Genomic DNA, 22,405 nt, shown 5'->3' with positions numbered 1-22,405 from the left:
TGACCTTCCTGACACCAAGACAAAATGTTCTGCTCTTTCTATTTTGGGCTGTACCTCTCAGGTGGGTCATCACTCTTAACAAGTATAGCTGTGATGCTGCTGATGTCTCTTCCAGAGGTGCTCCCTTTAGGTCTGTCATGCGGTATTATTCTTGGCTTCACTGTAGTCATTACCTGATGACATTAAGGCCAAGTTTCTGGAGGCTCCTTGTAATAAAAATCTCTCTGGGCATGCTGCTGCAGATATGTTTAAGTCTCTTCAAGAAAAAAGCAAAGCTTTGCAGGGCCATAAACATATTTTTGTCTCTCCTATCCCTAAATTCCAGAGGAATTATCTTACTAGGACTGCTTTTGCTCACAGGCATTCTCATCAGGCCACTAAAGGCAGGAAGAGTGATAGGTGAGCTCCTCCTGCTAAGGCTTAGATTCATAGATTCATAGATTAGTACTAAGCTAACTGCCCTTGTGAGCCATTTTAAGCTTAGCCAATTATCCCTTGTGAGACTCAAACCCTGCACCTTGTGTTTGTAAAGCAAACACCTTAACCATTAGGCCAGCCTCCCACCCTTTCTCAGGCGTTTGTGGCCCAGAAGCCTCCTTTTGCTGATAAGCCTGCCCCTCTTTGACATCTTGCCCCTCATCCCCACCCCTCAACTAGGTTCCCTTGCCTCTTCAGCTCTCCCTCTGTCTTCCAAATTGGCATCTCATCACCTCAGATTCTTGGTTTCTTTCTGTCTTATGTTAGTGTTATTTCATGGTATGGAAGGCTCTCCCTCCTTTTTCAGGGATTTTCCAATCTCCTCTGGAACAATTTCTCATTTCTCAGAGGTCCTTGAATACCTGGTGGACCAGGGAACTGTTCAGCCTGTCCCTCCTTCCCAAGTAGGAAAGAGATTTTACTCCAGGATGTTCCTTGTTTCTCAAAAGGAGGGCACTTGGAGACATATTCTGGATATTTCCCTGCTCAACATCTTTCTCAAAGTTCCTTCTTTTCAGATGCTCACTCTTTAAACTCTATATTTCATCTTTTACTACCCTGGCTTTTCTGGTGTCTTTGGATCTGAAGGATGCTTATCTTCATATCCCTAGTCACCCTCTTTTCAGGATGCTTTTGTCTCTCTGTTTCTTCCTCACATTTTAAGTTCTGTGCTTTGCCCTTTGGCCTCTTTACTGCCCCAAGGGTATTCACAAAATTACTAGCTCCTCTGATTGCCTTTTGCAGGCTTCAAGGCATTCAGATTTTCCTTACCTACATGACCTGATGCTTCAGGCACCTTCTGTCAGTTGCCTATTACAGTATCTGGAGCTCACCATATCTCTTCTTCAAAGTCTAGTGGGTTCACTATCAATGTTCAAAAGTGTGTCCTGACTTCCTTTGAAAATCATGTGTATCTGGGTTGCAAGATTCAGACAGTGCCAATGCTGGTCTCTCTTACACCTCCAAAAGTTCTGTCCTTAAAAACTTTCTTTTGGTCTCTTCTTCCTCTGTCTGCTATTCCAGCCAGAGAGTTTCTTCAAGCCCAAGGTTTCATGGACCCCTCTAACCCAGTGCTCCATCTTGCCAGACTGCACATGCAGAAGCTTCAGTGGTACCTCAAGTCAGGTTGGCTGCAGCATTGCCACCCCTTGGATTTCATAGTGTTTTTCTTTCTTGTCTGAAGTGGGAATTTGAGTGGTGGATTCAGCAATTTTCCCCCAACCAAGGCCTGTCTTTTTAGCCTCCAGTTCCTTCTCAAGAACTGTTCACCAACACTTCAGACATGGGATGTTGGGCTTCCTGTGGTCACCTGAAAGTTTAAGGTCATTGCCTCCCCTTCAGATGTCAGACCATATCAACATTAAAAGATGAGAGCCATGATTCTGGCCTTCAAGTCTTATACCCCATGCTCTGTCAAAGTCCTTTGAAGGTTTACAGAGAACACCACCGTGACGTGGGATGTCAGCAAGCAGGGGGCACACAGTCTTACCTTCTCTGCAGTTTGGCTCTTCAGGCCTGGGCTCCGTCAGTCATCAGTTAACTCTTCAGGCAATGTGTATCCCTTCAGAGCACAGTCTAGTGGCATATGCTTTGAACAGGTCTAAAACACAGACTTACAAATGGATGCTTCACAGAGCAGTGTTCCTGGACATAGTCCATTGGTGGTGTATTCCTCAGTTAGATCTTTTTGCCTCCCCTCTTAACTGTCAGCTCCTTCTTTCTGTTCAATGTGCCATGCCATTTGGCAAAGAAGATTGATGACCTTTTTTTCCCTTGAAAGGGAATGTTTCTCTATGTCTTCCCTCCCAGTCCCCTACTTCCAAGAGTCCTGCATAAGATTCAGCTGGGCTACCCCCAAAATCTTGTTAGTGACTCCCTTTTGGTTAAGACAGCACTGGTTCCCCCTCTTAATACATCTGGCCAGGGACAATCATCATGTTACCTCACTGGCTGGACCTTCTCACACAAGAGAAGGGATTATGCATCCATCTTCACTTGTCCAGTTTTCAGCTAACACTGTGGGTGATAGGGTTTTGATCCCTTTTAGGCACCACTTTTCTGAAGACATGCTGAAGGTTTTACAGGAGGCAAGAAAACCTGCAACCAGAAAGTCTTGTATGTCAAAATGGAAGAGATTTTCTGTCTAGTGCCATGCTCATAACCAGGACCCTTTATCAGTGGGGGGTCCCTTTGGTTCTCTCCAATTTGTGAGAGTTGCTCCAGACTGGTTTGGCCTATTTTCTGTAAAGGCCCATTTGTCAGCTATTTCTGCCTGTTTCCCCTAAAATCCTCCTTTGGCTTCTCAAGTTAAGATCAAATGGTTTCTTAAATGTGTCCTGCTGCTGGCCTTCAAGGAAGCCCATTCCTCATCCTTGGGACCTTAATTTTGTTTTGGAAAAACTGACCCAGGCTCAGCTTCTCTGCAACATTATACTAGGAGGACTGTCTTACTGCATGCTCTTACTTCTGCTTGGAGGGTTTCTGAGCTTCAGGCCCTTATGGTCATCCCTTTTTTTTCCACAGGGACAGGGTATCCCTTCATATTAATCCATCTCTTATGCCCAAGGTGGTTAATGAATTGTCTTTGAATCAGGCAGTACAACTCCCCTCCTTTTTTCCTTTTCCTCAGGCTGCTAGTGAGAGGGTCCTACATACCTTGGATTTGCACAGAAAGCTCAGGTATTATTTTGATAAACTAAGGTCATTTGTAAGTCTGATCAGCTTTTTGTTTCTTTTCATTCCAAGATATTGAGTTTGGCTGTTTCTACACAAACCATCTCCTCCTGGATTTCTATGGCCATTTCCTTTTGTTATTCTTTTCATGGAAATGTCTGTCTACTTCTGTTAGTGTTCACCCCACTAGGGCTGTTGCCTCTTCTGGTGCTTTCTTCAAGGGGTTGGACACCAATTCCATCCTTGAAGCTGCTACTTGGTCTTCAGTGCATACCTTTACTAAGCATTGTAAACGGGATATGGTTTTTAGGGCCAGATCAAGTTTTGCTAGAGCCATTTTGCATGGGTTTGTTGAGGGCTCTTCTCAGACTTCTACTTCCCATTCTGTTTCTGGAACTTTTTACCCTGTCTGTGGTGAAGGGTACTGCAACAGTGATATGGAAGGACATAGTACAGTTGTGTAAAATCTTACCATATCAATAGATGTCCTTCTTTTCACTGTTGCAGTATTCACTTCCACCCTTCACCTCTCCTTTTTTCTTTTGGGCTTTGTTTTGGTTTCCGTAATGGCTGAGGGTATTCCTTTTCCGTCTGCATTTTCTCCTTCTGGGTGTACATAACCTCCCTTGTTCTATGGAGACTGTTCTCTTCTGGGGCAATTCAGCTTTGGTTAACTGTGTCTGTGCATCACCTTTATGCCCTGTGTCCCAAATGGGGAACATACATGTGACATAAGTCACTTACAAAATCTAAAGGTTCTGGTATACTGGCCGGACATTGGGCTGTCCTTGGCAGGAGATACCTATGGTGAAAAATACTGCGGTGAAAAGGACATCTACTGTTACGGTAAGATTTTACACAACTGTACTTTCTCCATCACTATACAACAGCTGTCACTCTTCACAAAGATGTGTGCACAGCATGGCACCTGGACCACGGTCATTTACTAGCAGCCTGAGCTCCTCTTCTGAGTTGGCCATTGGCAGCATTTCCTCAGTCTAACTGCCCACATTCCTACCATACCATCTTACCCTAGTTCCTTGACCTTTTCTGAAAGTATATGTGAAGAAGCCCACTACGTGCAAGAGTTCAATTGTTAGAGAAATCCAGGAGCATTTTCTGATTAAATTGCTTGTTAGCATTTTCTAGCATTGAATCGTTGTTTTTTTTTTTTTTTTTTTTTTGGTTCATCAAACTTTACCTAGCATTTTTTTCTGCCCTTTAACTGCCTCTCTATTTTTTGCCCCTGTGACTACATGAATATTTCAATACCCACTCAGGTATTTAAACATTCTGTCATCTGTCAGACTGAGCTACATACCTCCATGCAAACAGTTGCTGACCAGACTGTTTCCCTGCCTTTTCCCATAGTCATAATAGACGATTTTATCTTGTTCTTCTGCCCTTTATCTCATGAAAGCTACATAATACTGTTTTGTAGCTCAACAGTCAAACCCCTTCTCTCTTTGTATCTAATTCTATCCTCTTCCTGATGTATTTTATTATTGTCTTTGTCAAACCTGCCTTAATGTGTGCATCTCCTCATGTTAATTTCTTTGTTTTATGTATGGTTTCCACAACATGTGAAATCTAACCTATGAACTTGTATTATCCCCCTAAACAAATATATTGCACTTAACTTTTTTATCCAACAAAACAACATCTTCAGGATGGAGTTTTTGCTGTGATAATTCCCCTTCCTCCAGCTTTTAGGATCATACAATATACTGAGGCATGATCACCATTTTGCAGTGGTTTTATGTTTGTGGAGAATGTGACCAACCTGTTAATTCTCACCTGTAAAGGCTTCCTGCTTTATTCTGGCATTACCTCTGTAATACCATGTAATTATGATGTTTTGTGTGCTTGAAATAGGTACTGATGAGTTTACTGCTAGAAGTTCCCTATGATTACTGATGCTCTGAGTTTGTTTTTACATCTTTCAGTATCCTTTCTTCTTGCTTTTGTTAGCCCCCCCCCCACACACACACACCCCATGAAAATCTTCTGCCTCTCCAGTTCTTCCATTTATCCTGTGCTGCTTTTTATATTGCGTGTTATCCCATCAAAGTAAACTGAAATGCCCTTTTCTTTTTCTCACCCAGGCATAGCTGTCAACCTCCAAACACAAAAAATCTGGACAAAGCCAAACATAATGGGAGAACAAATCCTCAAAATATAGGGACAGATGTTAAATGTTGCTCTTACAAACTTAGAAAGTTGCTAGAATAGAAGGTTTTGTGTTGCCATGTATTTTCTAAAGGATATGAATTCTGAAACTCAAATGAGTTTCATTATTTATTGAATTCATTCCTCATTGATTTGCCACGAAAATCCAGAAAATCACAACTTTTATGAGGAACAGAACAAAAATATGCGGCAAAATATGGACATTTTGTGAAAATCTGTACAGTTGAGAGGTATGCACACCCGCATCCCAGTAGCAACTCATCCTTACCATGCACCTGTTATACCTATTGTTAGACCCCACCCCATTAGTAGTACATCCCCCAGCAATCCCAGCAGTGACCCACCCTTACCGTGCCACCTGTTATACCTGCAGTTTTAGTAGCCCACCCTATTAGTAGTGCATCCCTTAACATCCCCCCAGCAATCCCAGTAGTGACCCACCCTTACTGTGACACCTGTTATACCTGCAGTTTTAGAGGCCACCCTATTAGTAGTACATCCCCCCAGCAGTCCAGTAGTGACCCACCCTTACTGTGCCACCTGTTAGAGCTGCAGTTTTAGAGCCCACCCTATTAGTAGTACATCCCTTAACATCCCCCCAGCAATCCCAGTAGTGACCCACCCTTACCGTGCCACCTGTTATACCTGCAGTTTTAGAGCCCACCCTATTAGTAGCACATCCCTTACATTCCCCAGCAATCCCAGTAGTGACCCACCCTTACTGTGACACCTGTTATACCTGCAGTTTTAGAGCCCACCTCACTAATGTTGTTGTCTTTCGGCTTTTTCTGGTTAGGGGTCGCCACAGCGGACCTCCGGTCTACTAATGATTGGCAGTAGATTTTTACGTGCCGAGTTGCCAGCTCTGACGCACAGCCTTCAACTAAGGTACGCACATTCACGCATGTTTCCACACAAAAGACGCTTTAGCTGAGAATCGAACAGGACAACGTCTTACTGTGAGGCGACAATTATATTTATCCTTTTAGGTTTTTTTCTTGCCTATTTTCACATGTTATATAGGGAAAGAGAGAGAGAGAAAGAGTGATCATTTATATGTATCCTTTTATTATTTTTTTCTTTCATTTTCTCATGTGCCATATATATATATATATATATATATATATATATATATGCACACACACACACACAGAGATATTTATAATTTTTTCTTGCACATTTTCATGTGGATTATGGCTGTACTTTGTGTCTCTTTACTAGAACCATTCAAAATGTTAAGTCTTGTGCAATTGTAAGGAGCGCTTTCCTTCACTCTCACTTGTAATAACTATTTTTAGGATAACAGATTGCTGTTATCGATATGCCTTGTTACTGTGCTTTTATTTCTTTTTCCTGATTTACATTGCATTTTTTTCACTAATGAATACACGGCAACATTGTTTTGATTTCTGTTGCTTTATGTACCAGTGTGGAACTTGTGTGTGTGTGGAACTTCCCGCTATGTCTCAAGTGGGAATAGTCTTTGTTAAGTTAGACACTTCTGTTAACAAACATCTACATCTTTTAATTCAAAGAAAATAATTAATTGATGTACAAAATTGTAACTACAACCACTTAGATATGTCTTACAATATTTTTTTGCCTTCGTGAGACTTCATTATAAAGCTAGATCAACACTGTCTGTAATACAGACAATTGTCCTGTTAAAGACTGTCTTAGGGGGAGAACCCTGTGTTATTTTTCTAAGTATGTATTTATGGTGTTAGAGATCAGTGACCTGAACAAACAGCATCTGCTTTTTGAATAGAAGGGCGGAATTGGAGAACATGATTATATGATGCTAGGGGTGACATTTTTGATTGGCAACCCACAAGACTGAAGGGTAGAAGTTCTGCCTCTCAGAGGTCTGAGGTCAGACATGAAAGAAATAACTGGAAAATGCCACAAAGTATGCACTGAGGAAAAGAGAAATGAGCTGAGGTTTTAAAATAAAACGGAGAGTCAGATTTTTAGTAAAATTCAAAAGCTGCAAAGTACAAGGTACAAACATTTCAAAATGGAAGCAGAACAATTAGCAAGTGGTGACCTCTGAGGAGATGGTTATAGAAAATGAAATGTAGTATTCGTGATGCTGGACTGACCATTTGTAGTACTGCTGCAGGAAAAAAATGAAGTTATGCAGCAAGAGATTCTGACTGAATCAAGCACCTTGCCAGCTATGTGTTTTGACTTTGTAACAGTAAATTCAGTCGCCCACAGTTTCAGGCAGCTTGCTAGTAGCATCCATGTGCTAGAGAGCTGAGAAAGATGGTGTGGTTTTATTCTCTGATTGCTACTTGCTGATGCAACTACTTGTCTGGTACTTTCTGTTAACCACTAATAGTCATTTTCTTTTATCTTTGTAATATACACCAAATTCTTCCACAGTGGCTTCAATTCTTCATCAGTACAGTGGATTTGCTGCTCATTTGGAATTCTTTCTGAATTCACAGATGCAGTTGCTGGTGATGAAGATGGAATGTATGACCACATTTCTGATGCCAGATAGGATTGATTAAAGTGAAGTAAAATGCTCTTTGATTTGTCTGGTGTAAGATAAGACCTGAATGTTTAGAGCCAATTCTTCATTTAGGAAACATACAGCAGCACTATGTTTCAGGCCTTGGCAGCAATATAGCTGCACACTGATTTTGTAGGTGCAGTTTATCATCTGTGTATGCATGAAGCTTCTTGTATGTCTAATGGCATCATGTTCTTTAAAATTTAAAGGAAGACGTCTACCTGTCTGTTTACCAGTTATTTTTTGTGACTACTTACATTCTCTCTTGTCTAACCCACAAGAGTTGGCAAGCTAAATTCAAAACTCCCGTTTTTTGCTTTTGTAGGAATAGCTTGTCTTCATGTAGCTAGGCATTGACATGTATTCCTGTAGTCTTTCTCTGCAGAGCCACCTTTGTGCACATTTCCTATTGTTTAGTTTTTGCTCACCCCCAGGACCCCATCTCATGATTCCTCTGCAATCACCCTGTTGACCCATTCATTCTGGGAAGAGATGGGCTGAGTATTCCAGGATGGAGTGGGATCCCTGTCACCCATTTGGTCCTGCCAGGAACCCAGCTGACAACTCCATTCCTTGGCAAGAGTCATTGCACTTGTAGTCAAACCTGAGCATGGGTAACGTTCCATGTATGGTTTAAGCTGTAGCAACTGCTTGCCACAGTTTAAAAGTAAAAAAAAAAAATATTTTAAATAAAACCTGAGCAGTGTAGCTCTCCATGCAGGCAGCCTTCAGGGCTTTTGGGCCAGGGCTAGGACAGAAGGGGGCCTGTCATGCACCTGGCCACCTGGCTGATGTGCCAATAGAAGGAACGTTTGTTTTTTTTTTGTTTGTTTTTTTGTGTTTCAGTGGAAGAGCTGGGGGGGGGGTCATACATTTAACTGTAATAAGTGAAGTGCTTTTTGTGTGCGAGTGTGTGTGTGTGTGTGTGTGTGTGTGTGTGTGTGTGTGTGTGTGTGTGTGTGTGTGTGTGTGTGTGTGTGTGTGTGTGTGTGTGTGTGTGTGTGTGTGTGTGCACGCTTGCCAGTAGAAGGAATGTCCATTTTTGCTTTTCAATAGAAGAATGGGGTGGGGGGTCATATATTTAACTGTAATAAGTTGTTTTTTTGCTCTTCACTTGAAGACCAGGGGTGGGGTACCAACACAGGGTGCTGGTTGAACCAGCATCTGAGCTATAGTAACTCACTTATGTCTTATGGTCTGACATCATTGCTCTGACCCACTTTGATGCTAAAAAAGAAATTATGCTGTTAGACTTGCATTTAATAAAAAAATATAATTTATTATGTGGTAGTTAACTTTTGAGGCATTGCTAGGTAAAGCTTACAAGAAGTTTACCTACAATTCATACAATCATTTCTCCCTGGGCTTCCGCTGAAAAGGGTGCTGCTCAGTGGGACTTTCTCAGTAAACAAATGCCAGTAAATAAAATAATGTTATTAGATATTGCAGTATAATTTTGCAAAGAAGAATGCATAAATCACCAATTTTTACAATATGCTGGGCTTTGTTACAATTTACAGGAGTTCTGTTGTAACTACATACTGAAAATATGTCTAAAATGTATTGAAGTTGTACTAATTAATCATATTTTTGTAGATAAACTGATTAGAAATCAATATTTTCCTCTGGCCACCTAAATGTTTACTTCAGGTTACCACATAAGCTTTGCTATCGATGACAGATGATACTGAGTACTTTTTAAAATATGGAGTCACTTATTAGAAGTGCTGTTCCATTTTGATCATAAATCCAGTATCTCTAATGTTTCAGTGGCTTTAGTAGGTAGTCCAAACTCCCTGTTAAGCACAGGTTTAGTAAGTGGGAGACAAAACTGGAGAATTCTATTTTGGACCGGTTCTGGTAATTTAACTGCATTTTTAATGATCTTGTATAACAAACATACTTCACCATCTATTGGCATATTATATGGATGTACAAGATATTAGAAATACTGACTGTGTGTTTATTTATTAGATAATGTGTTGTAAAACAACACATCAGATTTACAGTCCAGAGTAAAAAAATAAATTGTTTCTGACACATGAAGTTATAGATACCCTTGCAGCATTTTGGGCTGGCATTATACTGTGTGGCAACAGTAAAGTGCAAATAAGTTTCAGAGTTCAGCAGGTTCAGTAAAAAAACAGCTGTGTCTGTTGCTTATATGTATCTGAGCAGATCACTTAAACCTGTAATCCAACATCACCGGAGTAGGCATCTGTGACAAATACCTTCCTAACTTATAAATGAATGTAAGTAATTAACATGCATATATAAACTGTTGAAGGTAGACCCTTTGTTGAGCGTTAGAAAAATAACACAGTTAAACCAGTGATGAAAGAGAGATGCTGCACATTGTAAGTAGCTACACACAACCGTAAGAAAGAATTCAAGCCGTGTCGAGTGTTCAACTGTAAGAAAGAATTCAAGCCGTGTCGAGTGTTCAACTGTAAGAAAGAAATCAAGCCGTGTCCAGTGTTCAACTGTAAGAAAGAATTCAAGCCGTGTCGAGTGTTCAACTGTAAGCAAGAATTCAAGCCATGTCAAGTGTTCAACTGTAAGCAAGAATTCAAGCCGTGTCGAGTGTTCAACTGTAAGAAAGAATTCAAGCCGTGTCGAGTGTTCAGCTGTAAGAAAGAATTCAAGCCGTGTCGAGTGTTCAACTGTAAGAAAGAATTCAAGCCGTGTCGAGTGTTCAACTGTAAGAAAGAATTCAAGCCGTGTCGAGTGTTCAGCTGTAAGAAAGAATTCAAGCCGTGTCGAGTGTTCAGCTGTAAGAAAGAATTCAAGCCGTGTCGAGTGTTCAACTGTAAGCAAGAATTCAAGCCGTGTCGAGTGTTCAACTGTAAGCAAGAATTCAAGCTGTGTCGAGTGTTCAACTGTAAGCAAGAATTCAAGCCGTGTCGAGTGTTCAACTGTAAGCAAGAATTCAAGCCGTGTCGAGTGTTCAACTGTAAGGAAGAATTCAAGCCGTGCCGAGTTTTTTCTTTTAGTAAGATAAGGCTTAGTATGAAGTCTTGTGGAATAATGCTGTTTTTGTCTTACCCCCATATGTAGATGTAGACTGTCACTGTTTTTTTCCAGCTGATTTACCTGCCTCTTCTTCTATTTTCTTACCTATAGCAGTGGGGTATCAAAATGTAGTACAATGCATTAAATGTAAAAGTTTCAAAACTGAAAAGTAGTGAATGCATAGATGGCTTACTTCAGTAATTGTCTGTCTCTTTTCAGTGTAAATTTTTAACAGTGATGTTATTACAAATGTGCATTTTTGCTGGCTTACCCCTTATGGATGGTGCAGAAAAGGTGGCTGGTCAGTTGTCCATTGTAACAATTCCAGGAGGAGGGTTGCACTAAGAAATACCATTCACCAGGGAGCGTGCAAGCTTGGTGTCCAAAGTCATGAAGATAGCTGTCATAGATGTGTGTGGGAGCAGGTCTCCATCACAAAGGGAGGATATAGGATGCCACACAGTGGTACAGTACTTACTTTGACTATGGGGGGGTGGGTGTTCCACCTTAAGATAAAAATACCACTGTGGTCAATTCCTGAATAATATGTGGATATTGATGGCAGAAAAGGTCCCTTTTAATTTGGAGCAGACAAGAATAGATATCTTTGAACACTGGTCTTGGAGATAAGCTAGACTTACCTGGGCAACAGGTCAAATGGTAGACTGCTCACCACAGGACTCTGGTCTTTGGGGGAATAAGCCAGACTGTCCTGGACATAGAGGCGGATACCTCCCTTCACAATAATCAAATGGCAGTAACCACTGTCTTGGCTGCCTGGAGGACAGTCTTGTCCTTATGGCTTTTGTCCACATTACTGGGGATACTTGAAGTGGTGGGAAAGGAATGGGATCAAATCCGATTAGAAAGACTTGATGACCAGCAGGCATGAGGGCTGGTATGTTTCCTGTGTATAAAAAGAACAGGCAACTGCAAAAAATGAAAATTAAATTACATTACTTTGCTATTATTTGGTTTGCTTGTAATTTTAGGACCTACCTGAAATTTGTTCCACCCATAGAAAAGACAGAGGCAATGTTTAATTAGGACTGCACGTTTTAGCAAATGCATGTGGCTTAAGAGGACATTTATTATATGAATACATTAGGGAATAATGCATAATCACAGAATACTACTTGTTTAATAAGAAATCCTTTCTTGAGTTTTCATTTTATAGCATAATAGTAATTCAAGATGAAGCTACGGTTATAAGAGGATTTCCTCCTGACTGACAGGGTTGATCCCCGAAGATGGGTCTTGAGTCTCTGTGACCAAGAAAGAGTAAGAAGTAATGTAATAGTACCCATCCCTCACTCAACCACGTGTCACTGATTATTGCTGTTATACATCGGCATTGCATTACTTGTATTTAGGATAAAAAGAAACGCTAGTTATTTTGTCAGTACCATTTCTTGCATGTCTGTCTGTCTGACTATACTTCTATAAAATGTATTTGTGTGTGGGGAGCACTACATATTTCTGATGATATAATTTGTTTCTTGGTTATTCATTTTCAGGCTTTGCTGTTGAGCAGTGATGGACAGAACCTTGTCACCGGTGGTGACAATGGCGTGGTAGAAGTTTGGCAAGCCTGTGACTTTAAACAGCTGTACATCTACCCTGGCTGTGATGCTGGCATTAGGGCAATGGATTTATCTCATGATCAGAGGTGAGATACTGTGCATTTTCTTAAGTAATTCTCTTACGTTTTAGAGCAAAGAACTGTTCCTTGCCATCCTGACATGTAACACACCTCCTCTGTTTCTCTGTCTGGCTTACCACATAGTAGTCTGAAAATTCTGATGTTATATTTTTGGTTCTTTGTATACATTTACATAAGTTCACGTACAGCTGCATATATCCATTTTCTCAGGAGGTATTGTCTTAAATCATCTCTTGCTTTTGTGGTATCACTTCACACTTTCACTACTGCTCAATCCATGGCTTAAGTACAGTTGTGAAAAATCTTTCCATAATGGTAGATGTCCATGCCTTCACTGCTGCAGTATTATTAACATATGGGGATTCCCGGCTGTGGAAGCCCGACATCTAGCCAGTCTACCAAAGACTCCTGTTGCTTTAAAAGTACGCCAGAGGTCATTGAAATGCTCCTTGCATAGCGTAGGGCATTAAGGTGACATTCAGGCCTACCATAGTCAGAAATGATTGCCCCAGTAGGAACACCAGTCCAAGGAGCCCAAGAGGTAATCTGTACATCCAGGAAGGCAAAGAACTAGGGGGAAGGAGGGAGTGAATATTGTAGCAGTGAAGGCAAGGACATCTACCATTATGATAAAGTTTTACACAGCTATACTACGTCCTTACATTCACTGCTGCAGTATTCTTAACATATGGGAGAGTGCCAAAGCTCAAGAGGAAACTAGGGAGGGGGAAGGAGCAGAAGAGTTCCCCTAAAAAAGCCATGAAGAACGGCACTAGTAAAACCAGCCCTAGCTCTAGAGATACCATCCAACTTATAATGCTTGGTAAAGGTATGCACAGAAGTCTAGGTAGCATATTCAAAAATATAATTAGCATCTAAGCCCTTGAAAAAAGCACCAGAAGAAGCCACAGCTCTAGTAGAATGTGCCTTGACAGAAGAAGGAAGACTCTTGCCATGAAACGTGTAACAAAAAGAAATAGCCTTAGAAATCCAAGAAGTAGCTTGCGTGGATACAGCAAGTCTCAAAGATCTAGCATGAAAAGAAACAAATAACTGATCAGATTTTCTAATAGCCTTGGTCTTATCCAAATAAACCCTGAGTTGCTTATGCATTTCCAAAATATGCAGCACCCTCTCACTGTCAGTTTGCGGAGAGAGGAAAAAAGTAGGCAGATTAATAGACTGATTCATTGATAGCTCATTAACCACCTTAGGCATAAAGTTTCTGAGATACAGGCCCATATGGCTTGTTCTCATGAAAGATCAAAAAAGGAGGACAAGCCATAAGGGCCTGTAACTCAGAAACCCGTCTGGCAGAAGTAAGAGCTAACAAAAGAACAGTCTTCCAGGAACAATGTTGCAAGGAAGCTGAAGCAGCAGGCTCAAAAGGAGCCTGAGTCAACTTCTCCAAAACAAAATTAAGATATCGGGGAAGAGGAACAAGATTCCTGGGAGGTCTAATATTAAGGACACCTTTAAGAAATTGTTTCACTTCAAATCTAGAAACTAAAGGAGAAGAAAAAGGCAGACATGCAAAGATAGCTGATAAATGGGCCTTAACAGAAGAATAGGCCAAACCAGGATTGAGCAACTCACAGAAATAAGAGAGAACCAAAGGGACATCCTTAGTAATTGGGTGCAGGTTATGAGAGAGACACCAAAGAGTAAAACTTTTCCATTTTGGATAAGTAGCATTTCCTAGTAGTAGGTTTCCTGGTCTCCTGCAAGATTTGCAGCACTCCTCAGAAAAAAGTTATCTATAAGGAATCAAAATCCTGTCACCCAGAGCGTCAGTTGAAGTGTAGACAGGTGGGGATGAATGAGCAATCCATTGTCTTGTGAGAGTAGATCCACACTGTGAGGTAACTTGTGATGATTGCCCCCGGCTAAACACAGAAGAGAGAGCCAGTGCTGTCGCGGCCGAAAAGGAGTCACCAACAAGATTTTGGGAGCATCCTGTTGAATTCTGAACAGGACGTTTGGAATGGGAGAAATGCATAAAGAAATGTCCCCTTCCAAGAAAATGAGAGGGTATCCACCTTCCGCACCAGGGGACCTGGGACTCTGGCACAAAACAGAGGAAGTTGTCTGTTCAGAGGGGAGGCGACTTCAGGAGTACCACACTGGTGGATAATGTCCAAAAACACATCCCTGTGAAGCATCCATTCATAGGACTGAGTTAAGGACCTGCTCAGACTGTCTGCCATAATGTTCTGACCAGAAGGGATATAGACTGCTTGAAGAGTCATTTGATAACTTGACAGCAAGATCCCGTACTAGAAGTGACAACCGGCAAAGAAGATAAGGTCTCATTGCCCCTTGTTTGTTTGCAGGTGAAAAGATATGTTCAGTTTGGCAAAATAAGTTCTGACTGTGGTAGGCCTGAATGTGTCCTTTATGCCCTATGCTACGCAAGGAGTGTTTGGGTGATGTTTGGTGTACCTTTAAAGCAAATAGACTGGCCAGACATCAGGCTTCAACGACAGGGAATCTCTATATGCTAAGAATACTGCAGCAGTGAATGTAAGGACATCACCTGTTGTACTAGTTTGGCAGTTTAGTCCAAATTAAAGAGATTCGCTTCAGAACACCACTTTCAGTTAGTTTAATATGAGTTAAAACAACAATTTGACATAAAAGCAGAACAGCATACACTGCCAACAGTAAAACGGCGATTGGCAGTTTAGAAGCTTTTTCATTGCAGGCTAACCATGTATGTGAACTGACCAATGTGAGTGTTTCTCTGCTGTGGCCTGAACAACAAGGGCAAGGCAAGAAGAGAGTACTTTGTTATATCGTTAAATACATTTCACTTTGAGTCTTAAACTTGACTATGTTTACATATTGATTTGCTTCATAGGTGTATACTAGGCTAATGACCGCTAGGGCCCTTATAAGCTTAGCAGTACAGCCCAAATGTGCCCTGCAAATTTGATTTATATTGGGGGTGATTTACTGACTGCCTCTGTCCACCACAGACATATGTCCCATACCAGGGGTGAATTTCTAATTACCCATCCATTGACCCAACTTGCACTTAAATAGGGGCAGGGAGGAACTCTGCTTCATATGGTTGGGGAGCCTGTTCCAGAAAATGGGAATTCTCTGAGAAAGATATGTCTCTCCAAAATGTCCTATTTGTCTCAAGCAAAGTTTAATTCTTTTAATCTAGTAGTTCTGATGCTGCTTGTTTTGCAAATATGCAAAAAGTTAAAAAAAAAAAACAGGGTCCAGGGATGCCTTGTATGCCAAGCAAAGATCACCTCTCAGAAGTTTGTATGCCATCAAGTAGAGAGACAGGGCTTATAGGCAAACAGTATATGACATCGTGTTTACTCCCGGCATTCTTTTTGTAAGGAACCTTTGTAGATGTTCCAGTTGCTGAATATGTCTGGTCAGATACATAGCGAAGGGGGCATTATACTCTATGATGGGTCTGATGAGCACCAAGTACAGTGGTATAATGTCCACTCTTGACCCCTAGATGCCATGCCCTTCCTTATAAGTTGAGAAACATAGAAGGTTTTTCTTACTACTTTGTGCACGTGTTGGTTGAAGGTTAGGTTACTGTGTACATGAGATCTCAGATCCCTGATTAGTGAATTGACTTTTAGGGGTGTTTTATTAATGACATAGTTACCCAGGGTATCCAACTTCCCAAAAGGTGCTATAATGCATTTCCTGGTATTGAGTTTTAAGCCATGGCTTTGGTACCAAGTGCTTGTCTGTGTTAGAGGTCCCTGAAGGGTGTTTTCATCTTGGGTGGATTCAGTGACTCCTCCCAGTTTGCAATCATCTGTAGTTGGTTAGCAAGAGGCCTTTGACTTTGGCCTTGACATCCGAGAAGTAGATGCCAAAGAGGAGTGTGCGTAGGACAGAGCCCTGGGGGACTCCACTGGTGACTGGTCTCTTTGTGGAAGTGGCCTCACTGATTTTAACCTCCTGGGTTCTATCATTGTCAGCTGGGTATCCCACTGTGTTATATAGGGGGTTATACCTAGTTGCGTAACTTTGCTGATGGTGCCCAAGTGGTATATTGTTGGCAGTCCACACCATTTTTCTCTAATTCATTGCATTAATGACCTTTTCAAGGAAGTCCAACAGATTTTAGTAAGCATGACCTTTCTTTGACAAAGCCAAGCTGGGATAGATCCAATGTCTGGAGGTCTCCTGTGTCCTTGTTGATAATTTCCATGATAATTCTTTCCATGGCTTTGCAAATGAGACTAGACAGACTAATGGATCTGTAGTTTCCACAGTCTGTTAAAGTTTCTCTTTTACCAAGGGGGATGACCGTCAGTCTTCCATTCACATGGCACAAAGCCTGTTTTAAGACTATAGTTAAATAATGACTCCAGGGGTCCTGACAAGTAGTATTTTAGGCTGTTCAGGAGGTATCCTGGGATATTATTGGAGCCCACTGAGGTCATGTTCTTGGCTTTCGCGAGTGCAGCCAGTACATGCTCCCTAGTTATCTTTGGAGGGGGTTATGTTTAAGGCATTTTTGGGGGAATGGTTGGGATTGAGAGGCGGGTAAAGTTGGGACTAAATTTGTTCACTAACAGATTCGCTATATCGCCAAGCTCCATGAATGTGGCACCATTAACCACTGGTTCAGCACATTGCTGTGTCCTGCCTTTGAAGTACCTGACATAGCTGTAGAAGGCCTTATGGTTACCTTTCACCTAGGAGGCTATCTTAAACTCAAGGTTGTCTTTGCTTGATCTAATTAGCCTTCTTAGTTGCCTGTTTAGTGTGATGAGAGAGTTTTTATCGTTACTGGAATCATCCTTTCTGATTTTTGCCATAATTTCTTTCCTTTTGTTGTAAATCCTGTTTAATTTTGGATGCCACCAGGGTTGTTTCTTTCTACGGCTAGTCCTGGGCTTACTTCTGGTAGGTACAGCATCCTGTATGCAGCCACTGTTGTGGCTGTACAGAGTTTCTGAGAGCAATGCAGCATATGCTGCTGTGTTCTTGGGGTTTGGATGGGGCATTGAATTTAGACAAACCATTACTTAATTGAAGGTAATTTGCCTTGGAATAGTTCCTAAGTGTTACTGGTTTTAATGGGATGAAGAAGTTGATCTTGATTTCAAAGGTGGCAGGTTTATGGTCTCAGACCTTACCAGGGAGGACGAGACATTGGGGGGGGGGGGGCATGAGGTGCAGTATTCTCCCATATTTGTGAGCATGAGATCCAATATGTTGGAGCCTGTAGTCGGCAAATTCACTCTTTGGTCAAGGGTGTTTGTAGTTAGAAAGTCCAGGAATTTCTGTGCCTTTAGAGTTGAGGCCATATTGGATTCCCAGTCTATACAGGGGTAATTAAACTCTCCCATGAGTGGGGTGATAGGTTGGAATGTAAGTGTCTTGAGTAGGTCCAAGCAAGCTTCTTGGGACATGGAGGGTGACTTGCAGCTGGCTAGGATATGGTTCAGGATTTTGTCTATGGTGATCTGCACATGGAGGAACTCAAGTGTGTCATCCTGTTTGACTATCTTAGAGGTCTGCTTGCTATTGATATATACTGAGAAACCTCTACCTTTAGCCCTTGTCTGTGCAGCTACTGACAGATCTAAAGGTATGGAAGGCATTGACACTTTGCACTGCTAGGGCAATCTCTTTAAACCGTGCCTCAGTAACTGCAGAGATTTCTCTATTCTTAATTGTGAGGAGGGCTTGCAGGGAGTTTAGTTTTTTGTTTAGGGTCCTTGCTTTGAGCAGTAACACCCTGAGGTTCATTTGAGTTGATTTTGCTATGTCGATAGGTTTGTCAATTTGGCATTGCCTAAAAAAGGCACTATAGGGATGGCCAAAGTTTTACCCAATATTCGAAAGCTGAGAGGGGAAAGGTGCAGACCACTCTTGGCAAACCAATGTAATCTGTTAACTATGCCATCCCAAGGTGACAGATATTGGATTCCTTTAGAATGACACCAGAAAGACAGCTCATTGTTGAAATCAATAATTTTTGGTCATATTGTGGCATTATCCTTGCTGATGGTAATATGCTGCTTAATGCTAGGTACCAGCCTGAGGCGCATACTGTGAAAGCTCTATAACATATCCTTTCCTATAGTCCAGGGAAGTACATCTCAGGTCATTTACACCTACATGGACTATGATGGAATTGTACTGGCACATGTGGCTTAATGACTTGAGTGCGGAACCATTTGGCAGTTTATACTCCACATGATATTGTGCAAAGGTGAGTTTTAAAACATCATAAAATTTGCTTTGAATTTAAAGGCCATTTACTCCAGTAGAAAACTGGTTCCTCCAATGCTGTCTCCTCTTCAACCCTAAAAAAATGAAACTACTGTTGTTCATCCCCACACAAAAATCCCCCACTATAAACTTCTCAATCACCTCTAAAAATGGTACCAAAATAGCTCCTGATACTACCACCAAACTCCTAGGGGTAACAATTGATCATAACCTAAATTTTGACATTCATATCAACCTAACAATAAAATCAGTTAATAAAAAACTTGGTTCCCTGTACAGAATTAAATCCTTTCTTACTCCTTCAGCCAGGGCTACTATTGCCCAAACTCACCTAACCTCTACCCTCCTCTATGCCTCCCAAATTTATACAAACCTCTCCAAAAGCAATATAAATAAAATGGCAACTTCTTACAATAACATTGCCAGATTTGCCACTGGTATCCCATTTCGTACCCTCCATTGCGAAAATCTCAAACTTCTGGGATGGTCTGAACTGCAACCCCAGTTTCTTTTTCAGCAACTCCTACTCACTCACAAGATCCTGCAGCATCCCTCAAATACTCCTATACTCATAAACCTCATTAGCCCCTATCATGCATCATCCCTCAAATACTCCTATACTCAGAAAACTCATTAGCCCCTCTAGCCCCTATCAAAATCTGTCAACCTCACTCACAAGATCCTGCATCATCCCCCAAATACTCCTATACTCAGAAAACTCATTAGCCCCTATAGCCCCTATCAAAATCAGTCAACCTCACTCACTAGATCCTGCATCATCCCTCAAATACGCCTATACACAAAAACCTCATTAGCCCCTATTAAAATCTGTCAACCTCACTCACAAGATCCTACATCATCCCTCAAATACTCCTATACACAGAAACCTCATTTAGCCCCTATCAAAATCTGTCAACCTCACTCACAGGATCCTGCATCATCCCTCTAATACTCCTATACTCCGAAACCTCATTAGCCCCTATAGCCCCTATCAAAATCTGTCAACCTCACTCACAAGATCCTGCATCATCCCTCAAATACTCCTATACTCAGAAACCTCATTAGCCCCTATCAAAATCTGTCAACCTTACGATCTGCCAACAGACTACTTGCCTCTTCCTATAAATCTAACAACAAATCTGGGGACAGCCTGTTTACTAACTCAATTGGAAACACTTGGAACAAGCTTCCCAGAGAAATAACATCCCTGTCTTCCACTCCACTTTTCAGAAAAAACAACCGAGAATCTTCCTAAAATCACAGTGGCTTTGTCCATGCTCTAATCCTGACTGACTCAGTTCTCCTTCAGCTTACCACTTTATAGCCTGTTTTACTGAATTCTTCTTGCGTGGTTCTTTTTCTCTCAAACTATTTTCTTAACAATTTTTGTTAATCCAGGAAACAACTCCCTACCTGTGTTTATATTCTGCATCATCACTGTTCTGGTAAAGACTATGTTTATTAAATGTTTATATGTGGCAGTAGGTCTGTACTGCCAATGAATTTGTATTTTAAGTCCGTTTAGAGTGTAGCTGAGCTTTATTATCGTAATCTTTTTTTTAATCTTTTGTTGATTTTGTTTACAAAAGTTTTTTATTGTAATTGGAGCTTTTTATACATTTTTTTTTATTTTATGTGGAGCTTTTCTCTCCAGGCCTCCGCTGAAAATGGACATATATCCAGTCGGACTTTCCCAGTCAACAAATGTAAAATAAATAAAATAAATTTACAAAATGTGATTTCTGCTTCTTGACCTTCATATCTCAATAAGATTAGCACTGGAATTCAAGTTCAGGAGTTGTGTGTCCTTTATAGACAGGTACATCTTGTTCTGTTTTGGCTCAAAATATACAGTTAACAGCTAGAACATGGATGAAATATTTATAAATATGCAATGGTTGTCCATATAAGAGCAGAAACACGGTACACAGACTCTTTCTTTTCAATTTATACGGACTGAAATTCTCCATTCTTTCTTAATACTGTTTAGGCATCGCTTTCATTCATGGGGAACAAAGAACAAAAGAGCCTGAATGACACCTGATTAGAAATTGTTTTGAAAGTACTGTGTCCTTGAAGACAGGCTCAGAAGTAAATTTGTTTACCCATTTTTGGGCAGTCTTCCCACCACTTATATAAGGTTCGCCTGTCATCCCCCCATCTGTGCATGTCTTCTGACCATTTTGTTGACAGTTTCATTAAAATGAATTTTTTTTGTTTTAAAATGTACCTTTGCACAGTATCATGTAGTACAGAAACTGCCAAGTGGTTCTTTTGCCCATAACCAAATATCTTTGGTTTTCGTTTTATGCAAGACAAATACATGTGTGCGTGTGTGTGTGGGTGTGTGTGTGTCTGTACAAATGTATATGTATGCGTGTGTGTGTGTGTATGTACGTATGTATGTATATATATATATATATATATATATATATATATATATATATATATACACACACACACACACACACATACATATACATTTGTACAGACACACACATTTGTACAGTCACACACACACATACACATATATATATATATATATATATATAAGAGAGACTGAGATATTCAACATTTAAAACTGTATTTTTCTGTAGTGCCGTTCTCATGTATACTGGGGTTCATTGAAGCCTCTAATATTGCTATAATAATGGAAATGGAGTTTAATGGCTTTAATTGCTTAAAGGAACCAGACTTAAGTCAGTTTACAACATTGTTCTTAAGTATGGATTAGATTCTAAAGACTGATTACTAGTGCAGGCAAAGATGACAGATGTGGAACATTATTAAAATACATAGAATTAAAATATATAGAATCTGTTTTGTTGAGTGAGTCAAGTTTGTCTTCAGTTTTATCTCAGCTACACAAAAGTGTGTCATACAAGTTATCTATTCCAGATTATTAATTGGAATTCATTTGAATCAAATAAGACTAATACTAAGGTTAGCTAAAATAGTCTTTATTTTGGAAAATATTCACTTGGAAATGTATCTGCAGAGCTTTTCGTATTCCTTGCAAAATCTGGCAAATATTTGCAAAGGACATTGTTTATTGTTGGAGATGTAATGTAGAATTAAGGGCTGATTGGCAATGTATTTTTGATTGTAGTATGGTAAGAAAATTTTAGATGAAATTTCAGTAATTTGCTCAGGCACTGTTGGTGAGAAAGCTGAAAGACTTTTGTGTAAGTCCTGATCAGTCACCACGTCTTTGGTGTCCTTTAGCAGCTGCGTGCAGAATTATAATTAACATTGAAAAAAAGCTATTACCTCCTTTTTTGAGTTCCTGAATATAACAATTGTCAACAAAAATGAAAGTAACATTATCAAGAAGAGATGTAAACAAACAAGTATTAATTGCAAATCTTGTACTAAATTGCATCAGTTTGAAAAATATAAAGATATTACTCCCTAGTTATTTCAGTATATATGTTGATATTTTAAATAAATTAAGTAGAAGATGAGACATCTGGTATATATTATAAATAGTTTAGTTCATGGTTAGGATTTAGGTTTTTTAAATCGTCTGGTAATGATTGAGTCAACAGTGTCTAGTAATTTCTTTTAATCCCAGCATGGAACGTAAGTGTTTAAGATTTTGTTAAATTGCATTTTTATTATTCAAAATTTTAGTAAAG

The 22,405-nt window shown here is 40.4% G+C and overlaps 1 protein-coding gene across 1 annotated transcript in view; it reads left to right on the top strand.

Moving 5' to 3' along the window:
• The window catches only part of NBEA (neurobeachin), a 4,581,458-nt gene that overhangs the window by 4,530,101 nt on the left and 28,952 nt on the right, over positions 1-22,405 (top strand). The window contains exon 63 of the mRNA XM_044072852.1: positions 12,391-12,542. Coding sequence (XP_043928787.1) covers positions 12,391-12,542 — 152 coding nt within the window. The remainder of the gene's footprint in view (positions 1-12,390; positions 12,543-22,405) is intronic.

Source organism: Protopterus annectens, chromosome 5.part1 (genome assembly GCF_019279795.1).
Source record: "Protopterus annectens isolate FY-2018-M chromosome 5.part1, PAN1.0, whole genome shotgun sequence".
Lineage (NCBI taxonomy): Eukaryota > Metazoa > Chordata > Ceratodontiformes > Protopteridae > Protopterus > Protopterus annectens.
Note: the sequence above shows the minus strand (reverse complement) of the source record. Positions and strands in the feature narration are given on the sequence as shown.